This window comes from Cydia pomonella, chromosome 17 (genome assembly GCF_033807575.1).
Source record: "Cydia pomonella isolate Wapato2018A chromosome 17, ilCydPomo1, whole genome shotgun sequence".
Taxonomy (NCBI): Eukaryota; Metazoa; Arthropoda; class Insecta; order Lepidoptera; family Tortricidae; genus Cydia; species Cydia pomonella.
This window is the reverse complement of record NC_084719.1, coordinates 15031488-15057563: the sequence shown is the minus strand read 5'-3', so window position 1 is coordinate 15057563 and position 26076 is coordinate 15031488. Positions and strand designations below refer to the sequence as shown.

The 26076-nt window shown below is 37.0% G+C and overlaps 3 protein-coding genes across 3 annotated transcripts in view; all 3 read right to left on the bottom strand.

Moving 5' to 3' along the window:
• The window catches only part of LOC133527165 (uncharacterized), a 29549-nt gene extending 27476 nt beyond the window's left edge, over positions 1-2073 (bottom strand). The window contains exon 1 of the mRNA XM_061864057.1: positions 409-2073. Coding sequence (XP_061720041.1) covers positions 409-2073 — 1665 coding nt within the window. The remainder of the gene's footprint in view (positions 1-408) is intronic.
• An 8160-nt stretch (positions 2074-10233) lies between these two features.
• LOC133527269 (lipase 1-like) lies at positions 10234-11913 on the bottom strand. Its single transcript, XM_061864207.1, has one exon. The coding sequence runs from the start codon at positions 11903-11905 to the stop codon at positions 10721-10723; it is 1185 nt and encodes a 394-aa protein (XP_061720191.1). The 5' UTR covers positions 11906-11913; the 3' UTR covers positions 10234-10720.
• A 4948-nt stretch (positions 11914-16861) lies between these two features.
• LOC133527095 (lipase 1-like) lies at positions 16862-22608 on the bottom strand. The gene has a single exon (XM_061863987.1). The coding sequence runs from the start codon at positions 20082-20084 to the stop codon at positions 18909-18911; it is 1176 nt and encodes a 391-aa protein (XP_061719971.1). The 5' UTR covers positions 20085-22608; the 3' UTR covers positions 16862-18908.
• Positions 22609-26076: the final 3468 nt, after the last annotated feature.

Sequence of the window (26076 nt, the reverse complement as noted above, 5' to 3'; positions counted from 1 at the left end):
TGCTAGGCTAACAACCTTCACGGGCGCTATCTTAGATTTAGCGCAAATTAAATTAATGACACCCCGGTCATTATTAGGAAAGGTGGCGTAGGCATAAACTACTCCACCATAAGCCCTTTCACTAGCATCCGAAAAACCAACTATAGTTAATGAACAGTTTTCAATAACACCTATATGTCTGGAAATGCTAATGTTAGATAGTAGCGGTAGTTCACTTTGGAACTGTTGCCATTGGCGTACAATTTGATCAGGCGGCAATTCATCCCAATCGATTTTCAAAAGCCATAACTCCTTTATTAGAAGCTTAGCGAACACGATTACAGGGGCAACTAGGCCCAGAACATCGAATAATCGAGCTACTGATGAAAGAATGTTTCTTTTACTACACGGTCGATCATCGGGACTAACCTGGAACTTGAATACATCTTCACCAGGATACCAACGAAGACCTAAAATCTTCAACGTTGTATCATCGTCGAAGGTGACACTTTGGGACAGATGTAGTTCCTTTGGTATTTCTTTCAGAACAGCTGCAGAATTAGACGACCATTTTGCTAATTGGAATCCGCCTTTCAAGAACAAATCCAGCAGTTGTTTAGTCGCTTGTACAGCCTGGTCTTCATCAATAACTGAACTGGCTACATCATCCATATAAATATCACGAGATGCGATTTCTTTTGCGAGTGGGTATTTATCACCTTCATCAGCTACCAACTGTTTGACAGTTCGCAGTGCCAGAAAAGGACTGCTACGTAGACCGAAAGCTACCCTGTTATATTGAAACACCCTTATAGTTTCTTCAGGACTAAACCTATAAAGGATACGCTGATAAGGACGATCCTCCCCCCGTACGTCAATACACAGATACATTTGACGTACATCAGACGTGATGGCAATAGCAAATAATCGCAAGTTTAGGAGAATGCAGAACAAGTCAGCCTGTAGACTTGGTCCTGCGTGAAGTATGTCATTTAATGATAAGCCGCTTGTGGTCTGTGCACTAGCGTCCAGCACAATTCTCACCTTTGTGGTTGTTCTGTCACTTTTGACAATTGCGTGATGGGGTATGTGATAAGCATCATTTGACTTATCATTCGGAACCTCAGATAAGTATTTTTTATCAATATGTTCACGGATAACTTCATCATAAGCTGGCTTTAACTCAGGTTGTTTGAGGAATTTTCTTTCAAGTGCTAAAAATCTGCGTTCAGCAGTCTTGTAAGAATTGCCTAAATTGTTTGGTTCCAATTTAAATGGAAGTGCAACTTCGTACCGCCCGTCTTCCAAACGATTCACTGTATTTTTGAATATGTCTTCAGCTTGTTTGTCGGCAGGACTATGAATGACTCCATCTAAATCTTCAATTTCCCAAAATTTTTGCATCAAATTTCCCACTTCAACCGAAGTAAAATACCCAGCTGCTGAGTAGGAAGCATTTACTGCGGGAGCATCACCTAATATGATGTACCCCAGTGTAGTTTCTAAAGCGTCAGGCAAACCAGGTTGGTTCTCAATTTTATCCGACATTAACAATTTGGTGAATAACTTAACACCAAGAAGTACGTCAATTTCTCCTGGGATCGCCCAGGAATCATCTGCTAGATGTAAATTATCAAACAGATCAGATGAAGATTGATCAATATGACAGGTCGGTAAATCAGGCGTGATCTCATCTAATACAAGCGCTTCGATAGTATATTGACATTTAGGATCATATCTTGACCTAAATGTTAAGTTGACAGTTCCTCGAATGGGTTGTGTTATCGTTGTTCCCCCTAATCCATTTATTGAAGTCACGGGGCTGCTGTGTACAGGAAGACCTAAATTCTTGCAGCACTTCAATGTAACGTAATGTTTCTGTGATCCTGGATCCAGCAGACATCTCAAAACCTTGTCCTTGCCGTTACGCCCACTAGCTAGCACCTTAGCAGTGGCGAGAATTTCCGTCAAGGGTGATTTAGTCTGTCTCAATGCCGAATGAGTACATACGGAGGCACCGTTGTCCGTCACAGATGAACTTGTGCTAGCTTCACTATCATCCTTAGGTGAGGACTTGGGCTCGTTTCTCTTCATTACAGGTTTTGAGTTTTCAAAGTGTAACGTTGTATGATGTTTGCCTTGACATTTACGACAAGTTTTCTTTGAGGAACATTTCGATGCAGTATGATGCGTGTTCAGACAATTAGTGCACGCGTGAGTTTCCTTAACGAAATTTAATTTTTCGTTAGGTGGGAGTTTCATGAAGGAATTACAATTATAAAGTTGCGAGTGATCATTACTCTTACACATAGCACATGGATTTCCGTTGTCATGCCCTTGCGTGCTAACATACGCTTGGGGTGTGCGAGGGAGAGGAGCTCGCACGCTGCTAGTGCTGGCAGCGGAGCCGCTTTCAGCCTTAGTTGGCGTTCGTTGCGATGTCCGATATAAAATCTTCACTTGTTCACTAACGAAACAAATGAATTCATCATATGTAGGCATTTTAGAAGAATTCCGAATAGACATCTCAAAATTCTTTGTGGTATCTGAATCTAATAACTTAAGACCCAGATGAATGAAAATAAAGTCACTTAAGTTTTCGAGCTTGAGTTGTTTTATTGCTGAAATAGTAGCAGCAAACGAATCAATTGTTTTTTCTAAAATAGATGCCGAAGGACCGTTGACGTTGACAGGTTTCATCGAAAACAGCTGGTTTAAATATGACGTTGCCAATGCGCGTTTATCATCATATTTTGCGATCAATGCTTCCCAAACTGTGTTGTAATTTTCTGCGGCAGGTATAACTCCCACACAGATCGACTTTGCTTTTCCTGTCAGATGACTAAATAAGTAATGAACACACTCAGAATCTGTAAGTTTTTTATTCTCATGTATGATACGCTTAAATGTTTCATAGAAGTATGGGAAATTTTGAATATCTCCATCGAAAGAAGGAAGATCAATCCGTGGGATTTTAATGGAGTCGTCCTTACAGGTATGGCTTGAATCCCTGGATGTCGAGAGGCTCGGAGCAGGTGCATCAATTTTTGTAATTTGACATTTGATTACGCAGTAAAGATCTTCAAACGCGTTCATTGCGCTGTAGTTCACGTTATACTCCGGGTCCAACTCCAAGTTTAGAAGATTGACGTCATCCATCAACTCTATAAATTCTTTCCTCAGTTGATCGACCAATCGAGCTTGCGCGATGAACTGCGATAGAGCCTTCTTGTCACTGCTTAGCTTTGGAATCATATCGTAAATGTTTTGTAAACGTATGAAACATTGAGCACGCTTTGCTTCGGCGAGCTTAAGTCTCGTTGCCATGGTTACCTAGTTGTTACTATGACAGCACGAAAAGTATGAATAAGTGCCTAAAATACACAAGTAATTGTAAATTATATTCAACTTGAATAATATCTTAATACAAGTCGAAAGAAAATGAAGTAAATACGAACGTTCCGCTTGTATGATACCTTAATACAAGTGTAACTTTCGCAATAGGTTAATTACAGTTAAAGAAAAACTGAGGCCTTCAGGAATAATTTACCCGTACTTTTCAGTTTATTTTAATGTATTTTGTAACTTAAAATACATAAATATCATATAATGAACATTGCATGCAAAAATGTCCCGTGAAAATTATAACACAATATGACAGTTACAAATTACGAAATATTATTTGTAACACATCTATTTATGAATAAGGTAGCGCGATGAATAATTCCACACATTTCCACACACTACGCGTAAAAATAACAGACAATAACAATAACTTAGTATACTGACTGTACCTTTGGATAAATTAATTACCTACGGGAACATCTTGATAAAGAATTAAGAAACCGCGATTCAGTGAGCAACAAGGATGAATTATAGAATTTTAAAGGTAAATTTGGAATCCGGTTCATAGGCCAAAAAATGGAGATGCGGAATAACTTACCGAAATAATTAAATTATACTGGTTCTGAATTACTCCTTGTTGAGCGTCCACAGATCGGCGGCACTTTGGATATTGATGTGCTTGAATTATATGGATCTCACTTTCCTTTATATATTTATTTGTAGTGCATGCAATATCGTAATTTGTGGATTTTTTCTCTTCAGACATTGAAATGTGTCATGTACATATACTTCTTTTTCCGCCTTGCCGTTTATTTGAAAACCCGACAAGGAGGTCAGAATAGATAATAAAAAAGGTTATATTTATGCGGCGCAAACAGATATCTTATACAAATGTGTTTAAAAATGTATCATATACCTTATCAACGGATTAAATGAAACGTTGACATTTGATGTTATCTTTTATTAACTCTTAACTTTGTTTGTTAACTTTCATTTCCATTGTATTTGCACGCTGAATTTATTTGTTTTTAAACTATCAACGTTCACTGAAACTTGCTGCCGTGTCTTTAACCATGACAAATATTAAACTTAGGTTTCATTAGCCGAGGTATTTATAATAGTACCAGTGCAGTACAAAACAGTGATCAGTACCTACAACAGTCTTGTTGAAACAAGTAATATGAATACCTTACTGACTGCGGTAATTTGGCTAACCGTTTTATCAGTTTCGTTTTCGATTTTACTAGATGAATCAAGACCAGAAGATGCTACATTAAGTTTTACTGAACTTGGAATGAAATATGGACATTCTGTCGAAGAGCATGATGTGGTCACTGAAGATGGATATATTTTAACTTTATTTCATATCCATGGAGAGACAAAGGGGCCCGTTCTCGTAATGCATGGGATTTTTGATTCTGCTGACACATTCATTATAAGAGGGAATTTGTCTTTAATCATTACTTTGGCTAATAAAGGTTATGACGTGTGGTCTGGAAATACAAGAGGCAACAAATATGGCCGGAGACACAAACACCTGGATCCTGACGCCGGACCAAAGTTCTGGGACTTCAGTTTTCATGAAGCTGGTTACTACGATTTGGCTGCTTTAGTTGACTTCATCCTAGAATTTACGGGTGAGCAGAGCATAAGAACAATAGGGCATTCCCAGGGGACGACGATACATTTTATTCTATTATCAACAAGGCCGGAATATAATGAGAAAATTAAAGGGTTCATTGCCCTGGCGCCTGTCGCGTTCCTCAGCAATTTAATCCCTCCACTTTCAACATTGACTAAGGCATGGCCAGCGATAAACAAATTTTTGAAAGCCACAGGGACGGAAGAATTATTACGCGATCATTCTGCAGCTAATGATCTTATAGAGTCATTATGCAGCCAAGGGCTAATTGGTTACGAAGTCTGCTATGTGCTCCTATCTTCAACAGCTTTCGGTTTTGATCCTGAAAGAATTGAGCCCCACTTTTGGGAAGTTATTTTGGGACACTTTCCGACCTCTACTAGTAGAAGAACTCTCATTCATTTTGCTCAAATTGCTGTCAGTAAAAGATTTACCCAGTACGATTACGGTTCTGTAATAAATTTCAGAAAGTACAAAAGTTTGACTCCACCCAATTATAATTTGGAGAAAGTTACTATAAATATCTCTTTGATTGCTAGTGGCAACGATAATCTGTCGAGATTAAAAGATGTTGATATTTTAAGAACAATGCTTCCTAAAGAGCTGAAATACCATGTGATGGAACCCATGCTATGGAACCATGTTGATTTCACATGGGCTAAAGACATGGATATATATTTGTACCCTTATATATTATCTTCCTTGCAAGAATTTTAATTGCGGAATTTTTTTTTTTAATAAGTATTGTAATGATACTAATGATGCACAGTGACAATCAATCGCAAGAAACTTGTTAAACAAGTTTCAACGTAGCTAAACTAACTCTAAAACAAAGCTAAAATCGCTAAAATAAATTTAAAATTGTTGAAAATTTGCTTTTAATGAAGTAAGTATAATTTTTTTTTGTATTTATTTAAGCATTTATCAATATGTGTGTATTAATATTTATACATAACATACAATAGTCTTTACAATAGTATATACAATAGTCTGCCGGAACACATAAAATTAGAAAATAATTCTTAGCGTTATATATGAAAATGAAATAATCAACTAAAAAACCTATACAATAATTGTTGCTAATTGTTGTTTTGCAAATAGTCTTTGTTTAAGCTGTATATTTTACTGCGGTGTACCAATAAAGAGTATTCTATCTATCTTTATATACACTACCCTTTCCAAAATTTGATTTTCTTTATGAACTACCCATAAAACAATCATAAATCAACAATTTGTAATTACATATTTAGATAAGAGTGTGAATTTATCAACAAAAAAAAATTCTTCAACTTTCCCAACCCTTAAAACAATAATTAATATGAATACACAGAAGTATTCCATGCTATGTGCGAAGAAAATAAATATTGTTCGAATACCTAGGTATTTTTATTATTAAATGCCATTGAATCATAAAATTACGGGACAATGTGGTGTCCCGTATTTGTTTCGCCTAATTACGGGAAAATGAAAAATTCGTGCCTGAAATACGGGACAACCCGTAAAATATTGGACATCTGGTCACCCTACTTCAGGTGCGCTTTCCTGCCCGTCTTGTGCATGGGTCTTCACAAACAAAATCGGCTACGCGGGCCACATGCGACATGCGACCACACGAACGGAGATGAAACAGTCACTGTGGCGTGGTTGAAACCGACCGGGAGAATATTTATTTATTTATTTATTTCAAACATATTTCCATAACATTACAGTCGCAACCAATACGTCATGAAATTATACAGGTAAATTAACAGCGTAAAACTACACAACAACAGTTGAGGGCCTAGCATCCATCATCTCACAGAATCTCAGGCATTTCCTTCTCACAGCCGCCCATCGCCACGCAATCAAGTCGCACTCCGGTGCTAATGTCAAGAGCGCATTCAATTGTGAGAGAGAGCGAAGCAATGGAGAATTCATGCGCGACACGGTGCGCGCCGCCGGCACCGCCAACAGATCGTGTCGCCGCGGTCTTATGGCTCCTCTACATGATGGCCCAGCGTAGGCCAGTCCTAGGGACGCATTTATGCGTTAGAGGGAGCAAGTGATATTGCTATCTCATTTCACCGCATAGCTGCGTCCCTTGGACTGGCCTACGCTGGGCCATCGTGTAGAGGAGCCCTTAGCGATTGCCTAGGAACGTCCGGAACATGCAGGCGCACCAGGCGACTCACCAGTTCCGGACAGTCCGACTCACCGCGCAACACCATACACATATCTATACATAAACTTCTACAGTTACACAAACGGTAGGGCACAGTGAAATGTCATCACACATAATATCATTGCTATTTTCTGGTCTGGAAAAATCTAAAAAAAATTGCTAGTAAGTCTAGGGCCCTTTAACAACATTTCCAGTGACGTCATTACAGGAACTTGAATGAATAAGTACAAGAGCCAGCTGAGTCAACATTATGTACCTACATTAGCTATAATTATCGTAAAAACAAATTACTATTGACGCGATAGGCATTTATATTGTTAATAATATGATATGTGTACTGCTCAAAAGAAAATAGGTGCACTGAGTGTTTTGAACGTTACGTGAAAAGCACAATGACAAAACAGGGTATTTGGTGCCTCGCTTGCCAAATTTAAATGTCAGTGACCTGAAGATCTTACCCGTTTCAACCTGAATTAAAAAAGTGGAAGTGGGAAGGCCTACATTTCGATTATAATGTGTATATTAGTAAATATTTAGTACGTACTTTTCAATATCAATTTTAAAAACGATGGGCACTAGATTTTGTGGTGGCTGGAAAAGATAGCAAAGTCCCTATATATCTTACATTTTACACATCCTGTAATTTTCAGGAAAACAAGACTTTGGTTTTTATTAAGGCTTATAAAAATTAAATAAGTAGTCAATTGATTCACATATTTCAATACACATGTAATCCGTTTCATGTAAAGATAGAAATTTATTTTTTTAAATACCTTAGTCGTTTATCGAATAGCCCCAACGATTTGCTTTCCCTTTTAATTGATTACCCGGTCATTTTACTTACCTCTAGGAAGGGGTTTCGCTTTTAGAGTTACCTCTACAAATGAAAAGGTATCCCCTCCCTAATTAATTCAAAAATGTATGTCATCTGTGCTGTCAATAACGCGCTAGACAACCAGTCTATCACTTAAAATATAAATTGATATTGATCCCATTTTTATTAATAGAAAGATAAATAGGTAAAGGTTATAAGGGATACCTCTTCAAGAGGTCAGCGCTTAGGGACGGGTAACAGATATTTGAAAAGAGACCTGCTTAACCGCATTAAAAAGCGCTTAAAAAGCCAAATGAAAGGGTTTTAGGTAGCAACGGCGTTGGTTAAGCAAAGCTTTACGAAATACCCCTTCCAAAACTTTAGAAGGGGATACCGAATCGGTCCCTGATCCAGACTCCATAGAATAAAACTAGAAACGGGGGAAACCTATGCTGGAGCCACCTATAATAAACCCCTTGACAGGTGCCTTCCCCATTGTTCACTGATGAAACCTGTGGCGGAGCCTTTTAAATAAAAAATATTGTATAGTGAGTGGAATACATATACTTAGACGAAGCTCGAATATGTTTTTGATTTCAAAAAAACGGCCCACGTGACTGATATTAGTCTGGGCATTACGAATAAGGGTCATTTGCATTAATCCTGGGTTAGCCACTAACTTTTATTTTATTTTATACTACGTCGGTGGCAAACAAGCATACGGCCCGCCTGATGGTAAGCAGCCTCCGTAGCCTATGTACGCCTGCAACTCCAGAAGAGTTACATGCGCGTTGCCGACCCTAACCCCCTCCCCCCTCGTTGAGCTCTGGCAACCTTACTCACCGGCAGGAACACAACACTATGAGTAGGGTCTAGTGTTATTTGGCTGCTGTTTTCTGTAAGGTGGAGGTACTTCCCCAGTTGGGCTCTGCTCTAGATCTGGAATGACATCCACTGGCTGTGCCCTACCACACAAAGCGAGATGACATTCACAATGCCCATACCCCTCTTATGGACGTAGTTTAAGGACGTACCCGGGTCCAAAAACTCGGAGTTAACCGTTAAGGGCCACTTGCATCATACCTCTAACCCGGGGTCAAATTGTACTGGTAGCCATGAGAGCTACACGTTTAACCGGTTAACCCCGGGTTAGCGGGATGGTGCAAGTACCGCTTAGAGGGAAGAATAGTTTTTCGAATCTAACGAAGTAACGGAAATTTTTCTATGAAATTCTTATTTTTGAAAATTTTGAAATAAAGGAAAACCAATAAACCTAATTTTTCATTGTGTCAATAACACCCTAATAAATCATGGAGAATGGAAACTCTTAATCCAAGGTTAAATTGAACTGGTATCTCCGGGTTTAACCGGTTAACCCCGAGTTAGTGGCTAACCCTGGATGGCGCAAGTGGCCCTAAGTTTAGATTGGCTAAAATAAAATTGTATTATGTGCGCGGCATTACAATATTGGACGTTGTCGTGCGCAGTATACACAATACAGTTGGGTCGCTCGCGGCACAATTAATACTCGTAGGCATACGTGGGATAATTTTTGAGCCCTGGTCAGACTTCCATATTTATACTAGTTCGTTGTATACGGTATTCTTCAAAATATAATAATTTAATTTCCCTGTTAGTGTTTTGGCGTAAGCTATAAACATAATTATGTATGTATTGTGTGTATGAGATAAATCAATTTATTAAATTAAAAGTAGCTTTTTATTGCGCGCTGGAACCGATTTATGGACATGTTTTGTTATATTAACTTAGAATAAAAAGCTTTTTCTCTTGTTACGTGCATAGTTTAGAAAATACTGATATTCACTGAAATAGTTTATTGAACAATTTATCAAATTTTTAACAGCGTGAAGTAGAGAATGCGCAATGAGCATCCGAGTGTGCCACTCCATCTATCGGCAAATTATTTGCGCCACTTAATGTATGTAGGGTGTTGGTTTTTCAGAGTTCATTCTTTATGAAATGAACCCATTTTAACAATTTTTATTTGAAAGAAGGTGCCTTCAGCGTGGCGTGATCTAAGCTCATACTGCTTATAGAAATTTTAAGAATAATAAATAGGTACATGCAAAGGCGGTTAAATTGCAAACTAAGTTCGGAAATGTTTTTTGTTCTTAAAAAAAAAATCAAGATAATATTTTCATAATATAATAATATAATTTTATTTGCTTTGGTAAAATTTGGAGTTAATTGGATACTAATCATTTTTTTTACTATATAAATATTTTTGCTTGGAATCGCATTTAGCAAGCAACAAAAAGACCGAAATACTCTTTTTCACAGTTATATTTTACAAATTCTTTATTTAATTATTATTTAGATCAGGATCCCTGTTGTACAGTCAACATCAAAAGTAACAGATCAAACAAGATGTCAAAAGTATATTTCTGTAACAGCCGAATATAAAGTGATGGTTCAATATGTAGAACAATTAAGACTGTAAAAGATATACTTCTGAACGTGAATATGAAAGATTTATCTACATTTGGAAAAGTTATTAGGAATATCAGATACTTTTGGCGCGTTGTTTCGTCCGTTACTATTGATGGTGACTGTACGTACTTCGAATTGAAAAAGGTTGTGAATTTTTTGATGGTACCTAAATTTATGAGAAATGAGACTTGTTAGAGAGAAATTCAAAGGGCTGGTGGTAACGGCAACACTTTTCAGCCTGGCAACATTGGGTTTCTTGAAGCCTAGGAACACCACTACAATTACGACGTCCAACTGCACAGTTCTAGAGATCCGGGTCTAATTACAATTATTTACTGTATTTATCCAATAATTTAAATATATGAGGAAACAGTGTTATATTCATATCATTACCTAATGTAAAATCTATATGATTCCAAACTTTATCTTCCATAATATGGTAATATACAACGTTAGATAAAGTTGAGCGTAGTATATCTACATCTTTTACTGTACATAACACGTCATTTTCACCAACGAACAACGCAACTTTTGTAGTCACTCGATGTAAATTATAATCCGGAGGCACTACGTAACCATAGTGATCTAAGTTGCCTTCAGGGCCGTAGTCAAATTCACAAAATCTTTTACTTAACACCAACTGATTGACGTGCATTAAATTTTTTCGAGAAGTTCCTCCTGGATAGTGTCCCATAAAAACCTTTAAAAAGCTCGGTTCAAATCGCTTTGTATCAAAACCAACGAAATGAAAGCCAAATAACAGAAAACACATTTCGTAGCTAAAGACATCTTGACTACAAATAAATCTTACTAACGCGGTCATTGACGAATTTTCCGGAAAAGTTTCTTCTACGCCTATAGATTTAATAACTTCTCCAAGCAGAGGTCCGAAATTCGCAATGAGAGACACTGGAAATCTTACATCAGTCAAAAAGGCCACTGGTGCTAATCCAACCATTATTTCAATTTTTTCATTATATTCTGGTCTTTTAGACAAAAGCACGAATTGCGTGGTTGCTCCTTGCGAATGCCCAATTGTTTGAATCTTTTTTTCTCCAGTATGTTGCAGAATGTAATCAATCATAGCGGGGAGATCGTAATAACCAACTTCGTGAAGGCTAAAATCCCAGAACTTGAGATCTTTGTCCGGATTTAGCTTAAGATGTCGTCGACCATATTTATTTCCTCTGTAATTTGCTACCCAGACGTCATGCCCTGCGTCAGCTAGAGCTATAACTAATGATGTCTTTCCTCTGATAATAAAAATATCTGCCGTATCAGCGATTCCATGGATAATAAAAACAGGCGGTTTTCTCTTCCCCTTGATGTGGAAGAAAGTCAATATGTAACCGTCTTCAGTGGTAACTTCATGCTCTTCAACTGCATGTCCATATTTTAAACCAAGTCCCGTGAAATTCAGTCTTGCATCTTCAGGTAAAGTTTTCCGCAGTAAAGAGTTTGTTGGGACGCAAATACTCACTAAAATGAGGGTACATGTTAGCGTTATTTTCATAGTTGTTTTTTTTTTTTTTAAATATTAAATTGCCTATTCGAACCAAACTATGTATAAAACTAATAGATGCTTAAGACGTAATCTAAAATTATATACATATAATGCAACCTTGACTTATTCAACTTTAGGCTTTGTCAATACACGAACAATTGTCGATGACGGTGATTAGTTTGACTCTGGATTAATATTATTTATACTAATTAGCGCTCCACGTTAGCTTAAGGAAGCTTTATCGGGAAATATGATTACTGTTCACGACTTAAGAATCACCCTGTACATACTTTTAGAATAAAACCAAAAAATATTTTTTTGCTGTAAAATTATATAATATTATACGGACCCTTTTGTTGAAAACACAAGTTCTTTTTTTACACAGTTCTGATAATTTCTGTATTTGTTCGTGTCTTACAATCATAATTGCAAAATGACACAGACCTTTAAAAATGAGTTTAAATTTGCATATTGTACTTTAATTCTTAGTACATAATTAAATATCATTATTCATTGCGTCAAAAAAAAACAGGTATTATCAATTTACGATATCCATATTGTAAAAAAGCCTTTATAATTCTTATTGTACACTACGGCACACGTCAGTGAAAAGATTGACAATCAAGGACTACTTAAGCAGAAACATAAAATCTATTTACCTATTATTAAAATACAATAACATAAAAAATACTGAGGAACCCTAAATATCCTAAAACTAATAAGGTAGGAAACGTAATAATATAAGAGCCCTCGGTAGAGAGTACCATTTTTGTACCTTTTGGCGTTGGAAACTCTAGGTCCATGGGGTCCCAGCGCGCACAAGTTTTTTGGAGAAATCGCGAAACGTCTGGTTGACGGTAACTGGTGACCGAAGAGCTAGGCGGCTTCCTCGCACAACGTATCAGTATTGCGATACAACGAGGAAATGCCGTCCAGCATCCTTGGTACAATGCCTCAAGGGGCCCTATTTTAGATATAAGCTAGTTATAGTAATCATCTGTATATATCCATTATGTATATTGTTATTGTCAATAAATAGAATAATAATAAGGTAGGCAGTTAGGATTGATATAGGTTTAGAAGTATGTGTTTATCTATTATCTAGATTAGGTATATATTTACATTATATAATACAAAAGCGAGCTGGCTAGTAACCATCCTTAAATATGTGCTCTTCCTTGTTGTTGGTACTGCATGCTTTCCTTTCATTGACGTAGCGACCTCAGCCTAGTTGGTACTGACCCTTCCTACGAAACTGGAGGTCCTAAGAGCGATTCCCAGTAAGGGCGATTATTTTTGTTTTCTCTGCCTTTATTATCTATTATTTATATATTCTCATCTAATACCGTGTCACAAGTCTTAGATCCACGAGTCTCATAGAAAATATCAAATTACAGAGTTCAATTAACTTTTTAAAATATTTCGAGCGGCAATGTATTGCGTCCATAGTCATAACCTGTGTCAGTCGTGACGTCGCATCAGTGACGTACGACGTTTTTTTTATAAAAATAAAGTAGTGATAAATTGCTTTCCTAATTATTTGATAAGAAAAAATAAAAGCAGAATTTTTTTGTACAATATTTCATTTATTTTAGTTGATTCATTAGGTGTCTATACTAACTACCGCTACAGAGCGTTAACTGTTGACATCATGTCTACGCTCCCAGGTACACTTCGTAAAGCACTCTTAATGTTTAGAAACCTAATCAGTCATACTTTTCTAACATAGATAATATAGTAGGAAACAAATACACATTCATGTCGTTTCTCCAAATGAAATCGATATGATTCCACATTTTGGGTTTCAGTATGTGGAACAAAACAACATTAGGAAGCAATTTTCTTAGTAACTCTGCATCCTGTACAGTTGCCAGCCGATCTTCTCTTCCAATCAGCAATGCAGTTTTGACAGTCACTTTTTGCAAATCATACTCAGGCGGCAACCCTTTTCCGTAACGCTTAAAGTTTTCTTTGACACCGTAATCAAAACTGGAAAATTGTTTGCGCAACGCAATTTGGTTATAATGAACTAGGGTTTTTCTGGATGTGTTGCCTGGGTAATGTCCTAGAAGAATTTGAAAAAATTCAGGCTCTATCGTCTTGGCATCAAAGAAAGTTGAATAAAATACTGCTAAAAATATGCACAGGACGTGGTCATTGGACCCTCCTTTACATTCTAAATTGCTGAACTTTGGTACTGGTATTTTTTTACTAGGGAGCTCTTCTATTCCAACACTCTTCGAAAATTCGTCGATTAGTGGTCCTACTTCGCAAAGAGTTGACACAGGTGGTGCTAGATTGTTCAAAAAAGCGACTGGAGCTAGTGCTATTAGCAGTTTAATCTTATCATTGTACTCTGGTTTTGAAGATAAAAGAACGAAATTAATTGTGGTTCCCTGTGAATGGCCTATTATTTTCAAGCTTTCTTTTCCAGTCGCATTTAAAACATAATCGATAGTCGCTGGTAAGTCATAAAGTCCGGCTTCATGGAAACTGTAATTCCAAAATTCGGGATCATCATCTGGATTTAATTTGACATGTCTTCGAGCGTATTTGTTTCCTCTTAGATTTCCGACCCAAATATCATAATTAGCTTCTGCTAATGTGATTATCAGAGACCGATTTCCTCGTAACAAGAAACTTTCAGCATGATCTCCTGTCCCGTGCATTAGAAGTAAAGGAGTTGTTCTCTTTCCAGGAATATGGAATAAAGTAAGAAGATACCCATCTTTAGTGACCACTTCATGCTCTTCAGCAGGGTGTCCATATTTCTTTGCTAGACCAGTGAAATTCAAATGTACATCTTCAGATACTACTGGCGGGAACAAACTTGACGCTTTTGTTAATACACAAAAGTATAAGATACACAGACTCTTTAGTTTCATTATTCTCTTTTGTGTTTAGGTATCTTTGATTATTCCTTCCTTCATTAAATTACATATGCATTGTCAACAAATTACAATTTACCTCTCCATTATTACTTTATTTTTACACTTTTATTCATTTAACAAGTAAATTGACTTTAGCTTACTCTTTTTATCCTTATGATCTTTATTCTGCACTGGTTTTCCGTGCGTCAGTCGCTCTGATGCGTAACATTGTTTTAAATGATTACGTAAGTTGATAACGTGCTTTTTATAGTGCGTTAATTTAACCTTCGTAGGCCTACTGACTTCGAACTTGAGATCAACTATGCCATTATGCAATAGGTTATTGACCTTACATGCTTGCTCGAATAATATTTTAGGAACAGTTGCACAAATACAAATTGTTTAAAATAAAAATAAGACTGTGCAAATAGATAAAAAAACAGTACAATACAGATTTTTTTCTAACGTTTGAGCACTTTTTATTATTTGTTATCAAACAATATATATCTCTCAATTATCATATCGAGGTTGAGGTTAAAGAGTTACGAAAATACGTCCCTTTATATGTAGAGGTAATATCGAGTTTTACACAAGCTTTTATTTAAATTGTCCTGTTAGTATGTATGTTAATTTGTTAGCATGGGGTCAAATCTTGGAACCTAAATTTGACCTACTTCCCTATTTCCGATTGAGCTCAAATTTTGCATTTATATATGTAAATCGGATGACAATGTAATATTATGATGATATGGAGTTGATCTGATGAAGGAGACAGGAGGTAGCCATGGGAACTCTGTGATATAACAACGCAAACTAAATGTTTTCGGTGAAGTTAGATTTGCCTCGATGAGTATTAGTTGCATGTGGAAAGAAAAGTACAGTTAGCGATAAAGGCTTGTACCAAAAATTACATTCTTGCCAAAAACTTTTTTATTGTTGTTGCCTACATATAACATACATAGTAAAGACTTACTACGCGGATTAAGAGTCACACGTCCTCAGCCGCCGCAATACAATATACATATTCTTCATTAATTCCTCTGAAGTTACAGGCGGCCATAGGCTACGGTAACCGCTTACCACCAGGCGGGCTGTATGCTCGTTTGCCTTACACGTAGTATATATAAAATATTATTTATTGCTCACCAATATGAAAATAACATAATCACATACAATCCAAGTTATGCTCTTATTTTACAGCGATATTCTGAAATAACATTAAATTTTACCTACATACGTACATTCAAGTTGAGAGTAGAAATACATACAAAACTTTTTCTCGCTCTGTTTACTTTGTATAACAATTATTGGTTACTAAAACAAGTACTAGACAAATATCGTCTATATGTTTGAAAAAAAAAACAGTGGCAACATTGCCATGCAAAGCCAGTTCCTCGATATGGAAATATTTGCTAATTCGTCGTGTGAGAATACGTTTGTGCCATACACCGCTTACATTGGTTTGTAGGAGAGCGAAAAGAAGCAAAAAAAAAAATTCGAAAAGTTTTATATTTAGGAAATATTCAACTTATTTATTGTTTAGACACATATGTTTACTATGTACTACTTACTTTATATACAAATATTTTAAATAAAGTGTTAATCATTAACTAAGTAAAAACATTTTATTGCCATATGCGTATTGTACGTTTAATGTACAAACGTATGACAATTGACAACACAATGTTTTGGATATGTCAAAATTTTTGGTTATAATTTTCTGTTAACAGTTATCTTATTCTTATCTTTCTCTAACAGCCCGATTGAAGAATGATTAAGATACGTTTAAGATCGATTGATTTACAAATTGTAATTACGTTAAATTGTAATTGTAAGTACGTTTCACAATCAAAAAAGGAAAATATTAACATTTAAGATTAAAATTAAAATGAAGTAACATCGTCATCGACACGACATGTTTAACATAAATAACATATAACCATGACCAAGGTAAATGTTAAGGCCTGGTATAATGAGAACCCATAATTATAAATTATTTTCCATGTATTTCCGTTATTTAAAAATCTTTATTTTTGGAAGGTCTTAGTACTCTTACCGGCACTTGCACCATACCACTAACCGGGGTTAACCGGTTAAACCGTTAACCCAGTGTCAAATTGTACTTATAGTCATGGTAACTCCTGGTTTAACCGATTAACCCCGGGTTAGGGGGATGGTGCAAATGCCCCTAGTGTATAGTGTATAGTGTCACTTGCACCATCCCACTAACCCAGGGTTAACCGGTGAAACCGTTATCCCAGTATCAAATTGTACTGGTAACCATGGTAACTCCAGGTTTAATCGATTAACCCCGGGTTAGTGGAATGGTGCAAGTGGCTCTTACTATTTTTTGACACTACTTATCCGGAGCTAACCGGTTAGAGCGTTATCCCAGTGTCAAATTATACTGGTAACCATGGTAACTCCAGGTTTAAGGGTCCCTTGCACCAATAACTAACCCGAGGTTAAGCCTAGTGTTACCATGGTTACAAGTACAATTTTCTCCAGGTTTAACCGATTAACCCCGGGTTAGTGGACTGGTGCAAGTGTCTCTTGGGATTTATTGACACTGGTACAGTCAGCATCAATAGTAGCGGGTGAAATACTTTTCCTAATAGGGATATATTTCTACAGATCGTGTTGAAAAGTATCTATCTCAGTATAATTGTTCTATATATATCGTAGATTTTAACCACGCATTCCTGAGGTCATAAGGCACAAAATATGTTATGTGAGCCTTGGTAGAATTCGACAAAAAAAAATTGCATAGAAAAATTATGCGTTTTACTAATTTTTAAATCTTTTCAAAAAATAAATATCTTACAACGAAAAAATAGTCTTTTTATTGTTCTGATAAAAAAGTTCGAGTTTCATTTAAAACTTTAATCTTTGATAGTAGGTATGTCAAAACCAAGTCACATAAGTGACAGCGTCGCAGCCAAAAAGGCGTTTTTCACTAAGTTATTACAGAAACAAATTTTCCAAGTCATTATCTCTAAAACAAGACCGATTTCAGAAAACTTTGTCATTTTAGTCCCTACATGTGGTCAAGAATACAACTTTAAAATCTGTCGGGTTGTTAAAACCACCACCACCGTGGGCTGTTAAAAGCCGACAGATTTTATCTATGAAAGGGGGCCTTATTGTCGATGGCACTTCTGCCCTTATTAACGATGCTCCGATATAAATGCAACACCGCACGACGCATTATGGCGTAAGCGCCATCGACAATAAGGTCCCTTTTCATAGATGATGCCTATGCCACATATTGATACATATCTTTTTTAGTAAGCTATTCGAGAAGATATTTTTGACGCGAAGTCTGATCCGCTACTATTTTTGATGACTGTACTTACACTCTGTATCTTTAGGTATTTAAATAAAAGTAAACAACAGTAAAGGTATACATAATTCATGCACGTTGTTCGTGGAATTTTGAGCTCAGAGGGCCTACCGCGAACCACGTTCGACGTGTTGCCTCTTGGTCGCACTTACGTACGAATTTACAAGTGCGACAAAGAGGCAACACGTCGAACGTGGTTCGCGGTAGGCCCTCTGGTCCGCCGGTCATCAAGTACGGGGACGTGGGGAGCAAGCGAGGCTTCACTGCGATTCCCCGGACTTTGGCCGCGAACTCACTATTGTTGGCAGCACTGTATTTATGAGATACCTATCTGTGTAATTTATTTTAGTTTACTTTTTCTTTAACAAATTCGCAAAACGAGATACATATTTATGAGTTTTTGTATACATATAGATTTTATAGAATTTGACTTGTATAATACAGTACAAATACAAATCATGTTATTATTTTTATTGAGAGCCTGTTGTGTCCCACTGCTGTGCAAAATTCTAATAAACGTAGGTCTTATTTTTAGTTAGGTACGTATTATTACGTTGGCTGTTTAAATCTCTTACAGCGTACATAAATTACGTAGAATTGAATAAATAAATTAATAATCAATTGCTCACAATTACTACTCACAGTAGGCATAAAAGTAACTTATAATACAGGCAATAGCACAAGTAAATACCATGATTACCAATTATGACAGTAGGTACGTTTGTTTTACGAGCTTGAGATTATTCTTTATCACTTTATTTAATTAAAAAATCTTCGGTACCCAAATGTAGCAAGCCAGTTAGTCGTATTTATCCAATAGCTGAAATAAAATTGGATACAGAGTAACAGGCATATCATTACCCCAAGTAAAGTCTACATGGTTCCATATTTTATCTTCCATCACATGATATTTAACTACGTTCGGTAAAAGCGTTCTCAGAATCGCTACATCTTTGATCCTGGACAACGGATCATTTTCACCCACTAACAATGCAACTTTAGTTGTTACTTTTCTTAAATCATAGTTTGGTGGAACTATATAGCCGTAACGTTTTAAATTTTCTACTGGTCCGTAGTCAAATTCACAAAATCTTTTACTAAGAATCAGTTGGTTGGAGTGTTCTAGATTTTTTCTTGAAGTATGATTCGGATAGTGTCCTACGACAATTTTACTGAATTCTGCATCAAAACGCTTGGTATCGAATCCGGTGATGTAAAAACTTGTCCACAAGAAGCATAATTCGTAGCCAAGGAAATCTTGACTGCATAGAAGTCTCAGAAAATTGGTCATGTAAGAGTTATCAGGGAAAGTTTCTTCTATTCCTGTAGATTCTATCAGTCCACGGAGCATTGGGGCTAGACTTGCAATAGTCGACAATGGTTGTATCAAGTCCGTTAAGAAAGCTACCGGTGCCATTCCAATGAAAAGCTTTATTTTCTCGTTATATTCAGGTCTTTTAGACAATAAAACAAACTGTACAGTCGTTCCTTGAGAATGTCCAATTGTCTGCAGCTTCTTTTCTCCAGTGGTTTTCAGAATGTAGTCAATCATGGCGGGAACATCGTAATTACCGGTGTCGTGGAATGTAAAGTCCCAGAATTTTTTATCTTTATCAGGATTCAGTTTGAGATGTCTCCGGGAATATTTGTTTCCTCTGACATTGCCAGCCCAGACGTCGTAACCTGCATTCGCTAATGATATAACTAATGATTTATTTCCTCTAATTATGTAGCAATCGGCAGTGTCTGCAACTCCATGTAGCAGTAAAACTGGAGTTTTTCTTCTTCCTTTAACATGGAATATTGTTAAAATATACCCATCTTCAGTGATCACTTGATGTTCTTCAACTGAATGTCCATATTTTGCTCCAAGTTGCGTAAAATTGAGTCGTCCATCTTCAGGCAAAGTAGTACGTAAACACCTTGATGGGACGAAAACAGCCACCACTATTGTGTAAACTAAAGTAAATTTCATTATTATATTTTAAAACACATGATTTTCTACTGCAAAAATGCAGTCCGTTATAATGCATAAAATATTAATGAAACTTGATACCTATGCCCTTAATTTATATACAATATTTTAAGAAACATTTATTTTTTCGACCTCTGCAAACTAGTTGACATTTATTTGTCATTTTCTTGTAAGTACTAAATTTCACAGGCAATTTTAGATACCTCGTATTTCAGTAACTACTAAGTCGATAATGATACTGAGACACGAAGTTTGTGTCAAAAGCTATTGGTTACGTTGTTTGGGTTATCTATTAATAATATGTCATATATATTGACGTCATGTTTTCTGTGTTTTTGTATCTCCCTTGTTGAGAGAATTTACAATATTTATATTCTTATGTAAACAAATTGAGATTTATTCAAAGTTACAAACACTAATTTTGTACGATAAGTTTTTCCTTTGCGCAATAAAGATTAAATAAATAAACACTTATTTTTCAATATTTATGCCTCAGATTTTAAAAGTCAAAATAATAGATTATTAACCAAGAGATGGAACTGATGGAAGGCACCCATTTCTGACGAGATATTTTGGCTTGAACAAAGTAAGAGCGACAAACTTAGAAATGGGTGTTTTCACCCGAGTCCCTACTTTTCATTACGAATACGTGGAACTGAAACACTGAACATTTTAAGTAAAAGGATCGTTATTTATGGAAGGTTACAGAATGGAAATTACAAAACATATCCACTTTGAACTGAAAAATATATACCTAGAAAGTAAAATACGCTAGGGCCGAAATATATTACTTTCACCCTCCTTCATAGACAAACAATGAGTGACTTTCAGAGCATGAGAAATGAAAAAGTTATACACACCGGAGCATCAGTGTGATTACCGAATAGTAGTTGATTAACAAATAGTAAGCACAATAGTACAATGTATGTGAATATATTGGCGCAGCCAAGGTGTTCACAATTATCTGAACAAGTGTCTATTATCTTATCAAGAAGTTACAGCGCATGTTCTGATTACGCATGACTACCTTGGCAGCTCTGACCGTCTAGCATGAGTTGCGTTCTCTCGCGCGATTCCATACTTGAAGTCGCACGAGAACGCAATTCACGCTAGAAGGTCTGATATAATATCTTATGGCGACATGATATTCGGCAGCGCGCCGTGATACATATCGTCGCTATACTTACTCAAACTCGTATCTGATATACGTATCTAATATATAGATACGAGGTTGAGTAAGTATAGCGACGATATTATCGTAGTCGGCTAAATTATAATATTTTCTCTCGCTGCATCTTTTGAACAAAGCATCATATAAAGAGGAACACCTTCACTTAAGGCCTACAGGTTGATGTTGATGGTATTGATATTAATTGACTTTAATAGGATCTTTACAAATTCTTTTCCTGCTTGCCGTGATCATAGACGTCGACATAAAGACTCCACTTCCTTTTTCATATAGGGCCTCCGCTAGCTGACGCGGATTATCCGGAACGGACGCCCCGTCTAATAAGAAATTGTATGAACAGCGCTAAATGGCGCGGGCGCGTGCGACGGATTTCGCCTGGGAGCAGGGGGCCTACCGCGAAAACCGAAATTCGCAAATTGCAGGGATCTTTCTCTTTTACTCTCACTAAGATGTAATTAGAGTGACAGAGAAAGAAAGTGCCCGCAATTGGCGAACTTCGATTTCACTGTTTTTGTGTGGTGACCGTTCGTCGTCTTGTAAATAAGGAAAGTGATCTGTGGCCGTGACTTATTCAGGTTCTTTGACCAAGGTCGCATCATTATAACCTATCTAGACACTGCGGCAATCTGGTTTTACACATAATGTTAGTGCCTAAGTCATAAAACTTTACGGGCCTGATTTTGTAACACGAACCCGCACTTGACCGTTTTTTTTATGAGAGGAAAACTCTGCGCCTGCATTTATTTTAAATTTGCCGCCTTTTTCTTTTGACAGATATGCCTTGCTAAACTATATAGGGAGCGTGCATGAACTGTAGGAGACAGCACAGGAGCCGTCAGATTTTTGGCGCGAGGCGTAAATGTGATTGTTTATTGTTCCGATGTAGCCCACAAGATGGCAGCACTTACTATGCACAAGAAAACACGTGACGTGTAAATGTATATGTTTATGGTTCCGATTCAGGCCATAAAATGGCAGACCCTCCAACGCGCACGGTCCCTATAACATCTTTTATATTTTAACTGATGTGTAATACCTATATATAAAAATCAAGAGTGAGAATAAAAGCTTTTTTTTGACAACTTCAAAGCGTCTGGTAATAGTTATCGCCGGCGAAAATGGTCTGGCAACGTTGATTATAAATTTTTAACATTATTATTTAAAACATACATAAAAATCAGCCGTGAAAATTTAAGAAAAGTTAGTAATATTTTTACCTACCTTTAGCACCTTGTACCGGACAAATGGCCGTCGGGCTAATATAGCAAGTATGCAGACATTGAAATGGAAAGTACATACTAACACTATATTATCCCTTACATTTTAGTCATGAGAAAATAACTCATATTTAAAAAGCCTGTTACGAATCGTTCAAAAATGGACTCATTTTTGATCCTTTATTCGTTAGGTTAAGTCATTAATGTTTGTAATTAAAAATCAATAATTTTTAATATAATTTAATTTAATGTATCCAAATATTCTAATAATTAATTTCATTCAGATTGCATATTTTTTAATTAAAATATTCAATGAAATGTTTAATTCAATCGTTGCTCAATGTCTTTATGTTTTAATTTAAATATGGCAATTTGGTGTTCAAAAACGTTGACAGTTTACAGAGCTTTCAAAAACTTACCGTTATTGTCCAATCCCCCAACGACTATTCACTTTGTCACCTTTTGTATTTTGTAATTTTGGGAGTAAACCAGCGTCTATACTATACAGTCCACTCTTATTTATCACCTCGACAACACCTGAGACCAGCGAAGGTTTTACATGGTCCTTCGAACCGGATTCCTTTGAGTCAGAGGTAAGCTCTGCAAATACAGTGGTCAAGGCGCACAATTCAAATTTCATCAACTTACCAAAAATCAATTTACCTCGGTTTGAAGGTGGATATCAGGACTGGTTAGCATTTCGAGACACGTATCTTTCGTTAATTCATAATAATGATTCAATCAATACGGTAAATAAATTCCATTACTTGCGTGCTTCTCTTAAAGGCAGTGCAGCACTTATCATTCAGAGTTTGGATCTCACGTGTGATAATTATTCAATTGCATGGCAATTGCTTTCAGAAAGATACGACAATCAAAAGTTATTAGTAGCTAATCATGTTAGTGCCTTATTCAACGTTGAGCCAATACATAAAGAGTCGAGCCAGGCTCTGAGAAATATTTTAGATACCACAACAAAAAACCTACGAGCACTTCAGTCATTAGGTCAGCCAACAGACAATTGGGACACATTAATTGTTCACATGATGTCGTGTAAACTAGACTCTGTGACCACAAGGGAGTGGGAAGAGCGTCGCAATGCGGAGTCTACGGTTCCAACTCTGGAATTTTTCAAGACGTTTTTGTTGCAGAGAGCTGACTTTTTAGAAAGTCTTGAAGAAATTCAATTAAAGAGGCATAAAAATGAATCATCATCATCATCATCACAAGTTCACTCAAAGTCCAAAAGTTTTGTTGCCAGTGCATCCTTTGATGCCGACCGCAGGCCGTCCTACTCGAATGTATGCCCAATGTGTAAAAATAAGCACCATTTATATAGTTGCCATTCCTTTAGGAAGCTTCCGGTTGAGGCACGCCTGAGCAAGGCGAGATTGTTTAAAGTTTGTCTGAATTGCCTTTGCCACGGGCATTCAGAATTTCAGTGCCGGTTATCGCATTGTAAATATTGCAATAGAAAGCATCACACACTAATTCACACAGAGCCAATGCAGGGGACAAACTCAAGGTCAGATATTCCTAGCAATATTGCAGTAGTTGCTGATCAATCCGTGTCAGTCTGTAGCCCTCAATCCAAGCAAAAGCTGTTATCCACAGCTATTGTGAAGGTAGTTGACAGTAAGGGCGAGCTACAGACAGCACGTATTTTCTTAGACAATGGAAGTACTCTAAACTTTATCACAACCGATTTGTGTAATAAACTCAAGCTGCGCACCTATCCTAGCCGTTCCAATGTGACTGGTATCATGAATCACACATCTAGTACGTCGCAGGAATGTGTCATTCAAATTCATTCATTCGATGGGAACTACATGGCAGACGTTAATTGTTCCGTCACTCCAGTTATCACTTCACATGTTCCGCACACATATATACACATTCAAAATATTCAATTGCCGACAGGGATTCAGTTAGCGGATCCATCATTTAATGAACCATCGTCTATAGACATTTTAGTAGGTGCCGAGATATTTTGGGATGTGCTAGGTTTGAGGAAAATCGAGTTAGGTAAAAATCAGCCCACTCTTCGGGAAACAAAGTTAGGGTGGCTAGTGTGTGGGTCAATCCTTCAGTCTAAAGTGAACGTGCCACAGACGTGTATGTTCACGCATGAAATACCCTCAGATTCAAAAGTTGACATCTCAAGATTTTGGGAGTTAGACTCAATTGCACCTAGGCACAAGCTCACGTCAGAAGAAAACGCTTGCGAGGAACATTTTCAAAAAACTACGACACGTGATGCTGACGGTAGATTTATAGTTTCCATGCCGTTGAAGGAGTCGCCTGAGGTTCTGGGGGACTCATATCAGCGTGCCTTGGCTACGTTTCTGTCAATGGAACGACGCTTAGAACGTAATCCAACCTTAAAAAATCTTTATGTTGACTTTTTAAAGGAATACGAAAGTTTGGGTCACATGAGTAAGAGCATAGGTAATGAGCGTGAAGTGTCGTGTTTTTTGCCACACCATGGGGTACTCAGGGACTCCACCACGACAAAGTTGAGGGTCGTATTCAATGGTTCCTCCCCTACAACCTCAGGCAAGTCGTTCAACGATATTCAAAACGTAGGGCCAACTATTCAAGACGATTTGCAGTCTATACTCATGCGATTTCGTCAGCATAACTATGTAGTGACCGCTGATGTCGAAAAAATGTACCGGCAGATACTAATCGAGGATTCACAGCGGTCTCTTCAGAAGATACTGTGGCGGTGGCACCCTTCGCAGCCAATCGCGATATTCACGTTAAATACAGTAACATATGGCACAGCTAGTGCACCTTTTCTTGCGACCAGGTGTCTCACTCAATTAGGGTACGATTCAAATGACGTAAATGTCAAACATGCAATTTGTCACGATTTTTATGTTGATGATTTTTTGTCAGGCAGAGACACGGTTGATGAAACTATTGCATTATGCCATAATGTTACACATGAGTTAGAGTCAGCAAAGTTTCATTTACGCAAGTGGCATTCAAATAATAAAGACATCTTGCTTGCAGTTGATCAAGATGCTAGTAGTTCTGAGATTGTAGACCTTAGCATTGAAGAGTCATCCAAGACTCTTGGTTTGAATTGGTCATGTTTCCAAGATAAACTGACGTTTTCCATCAACGTTAATACACAAAGTAAAATTAATAAAAGGTCAATTTTATCGACGATTTCACAGGTGTTCGATCCACTTGGTCTGGTCGCTCCATGTATAGTAGAAGCAAAAATCATTATGCAGCAGCTGTGGATTAGGAAATGTTCATGGGATGGGGAAATTCCTGATTCAATTAAAGACGCGTGGGTTCATTTTGCGCATACACTGCCATATTTGAACAATTTGTCAATTCCGAGATGTATCAAATTACCAAATCCTGCCGAAGTCTCACTTCATATATTCACAGACGCCAGTGAAAAAGCATATGGTGCGTGCATTTATGTACGTAGTGTAGGCAATGACGGGATAGTCAGTGTCCGTCTCTTAGCGTCCAAGAGCAAAATTGCTCCTATTAAGCCACAGGCTACAATACCGCGATTAGAGTTGAGTGGAGCTTTGCTTGGCGCAAAGCTTTATACAAAGGT

Bases quoted from the DNA above. Each gene is read 5' to 3' on its own strand.
- LOC133527269 (XM_061864207.1), bottom strand. From the start codon at position 11,905: ATGAAAATAACGCTAACATGTACCCTCATTTTAGTGAGTATTTGCGTC.
- LOC133527095 (XM_061863987.1), bottom strand. From the start codon at position 20,084: ATGAAATTTACTTTAGTTTACACAATAGTGGTGGCTGTTTTCGTCCCA.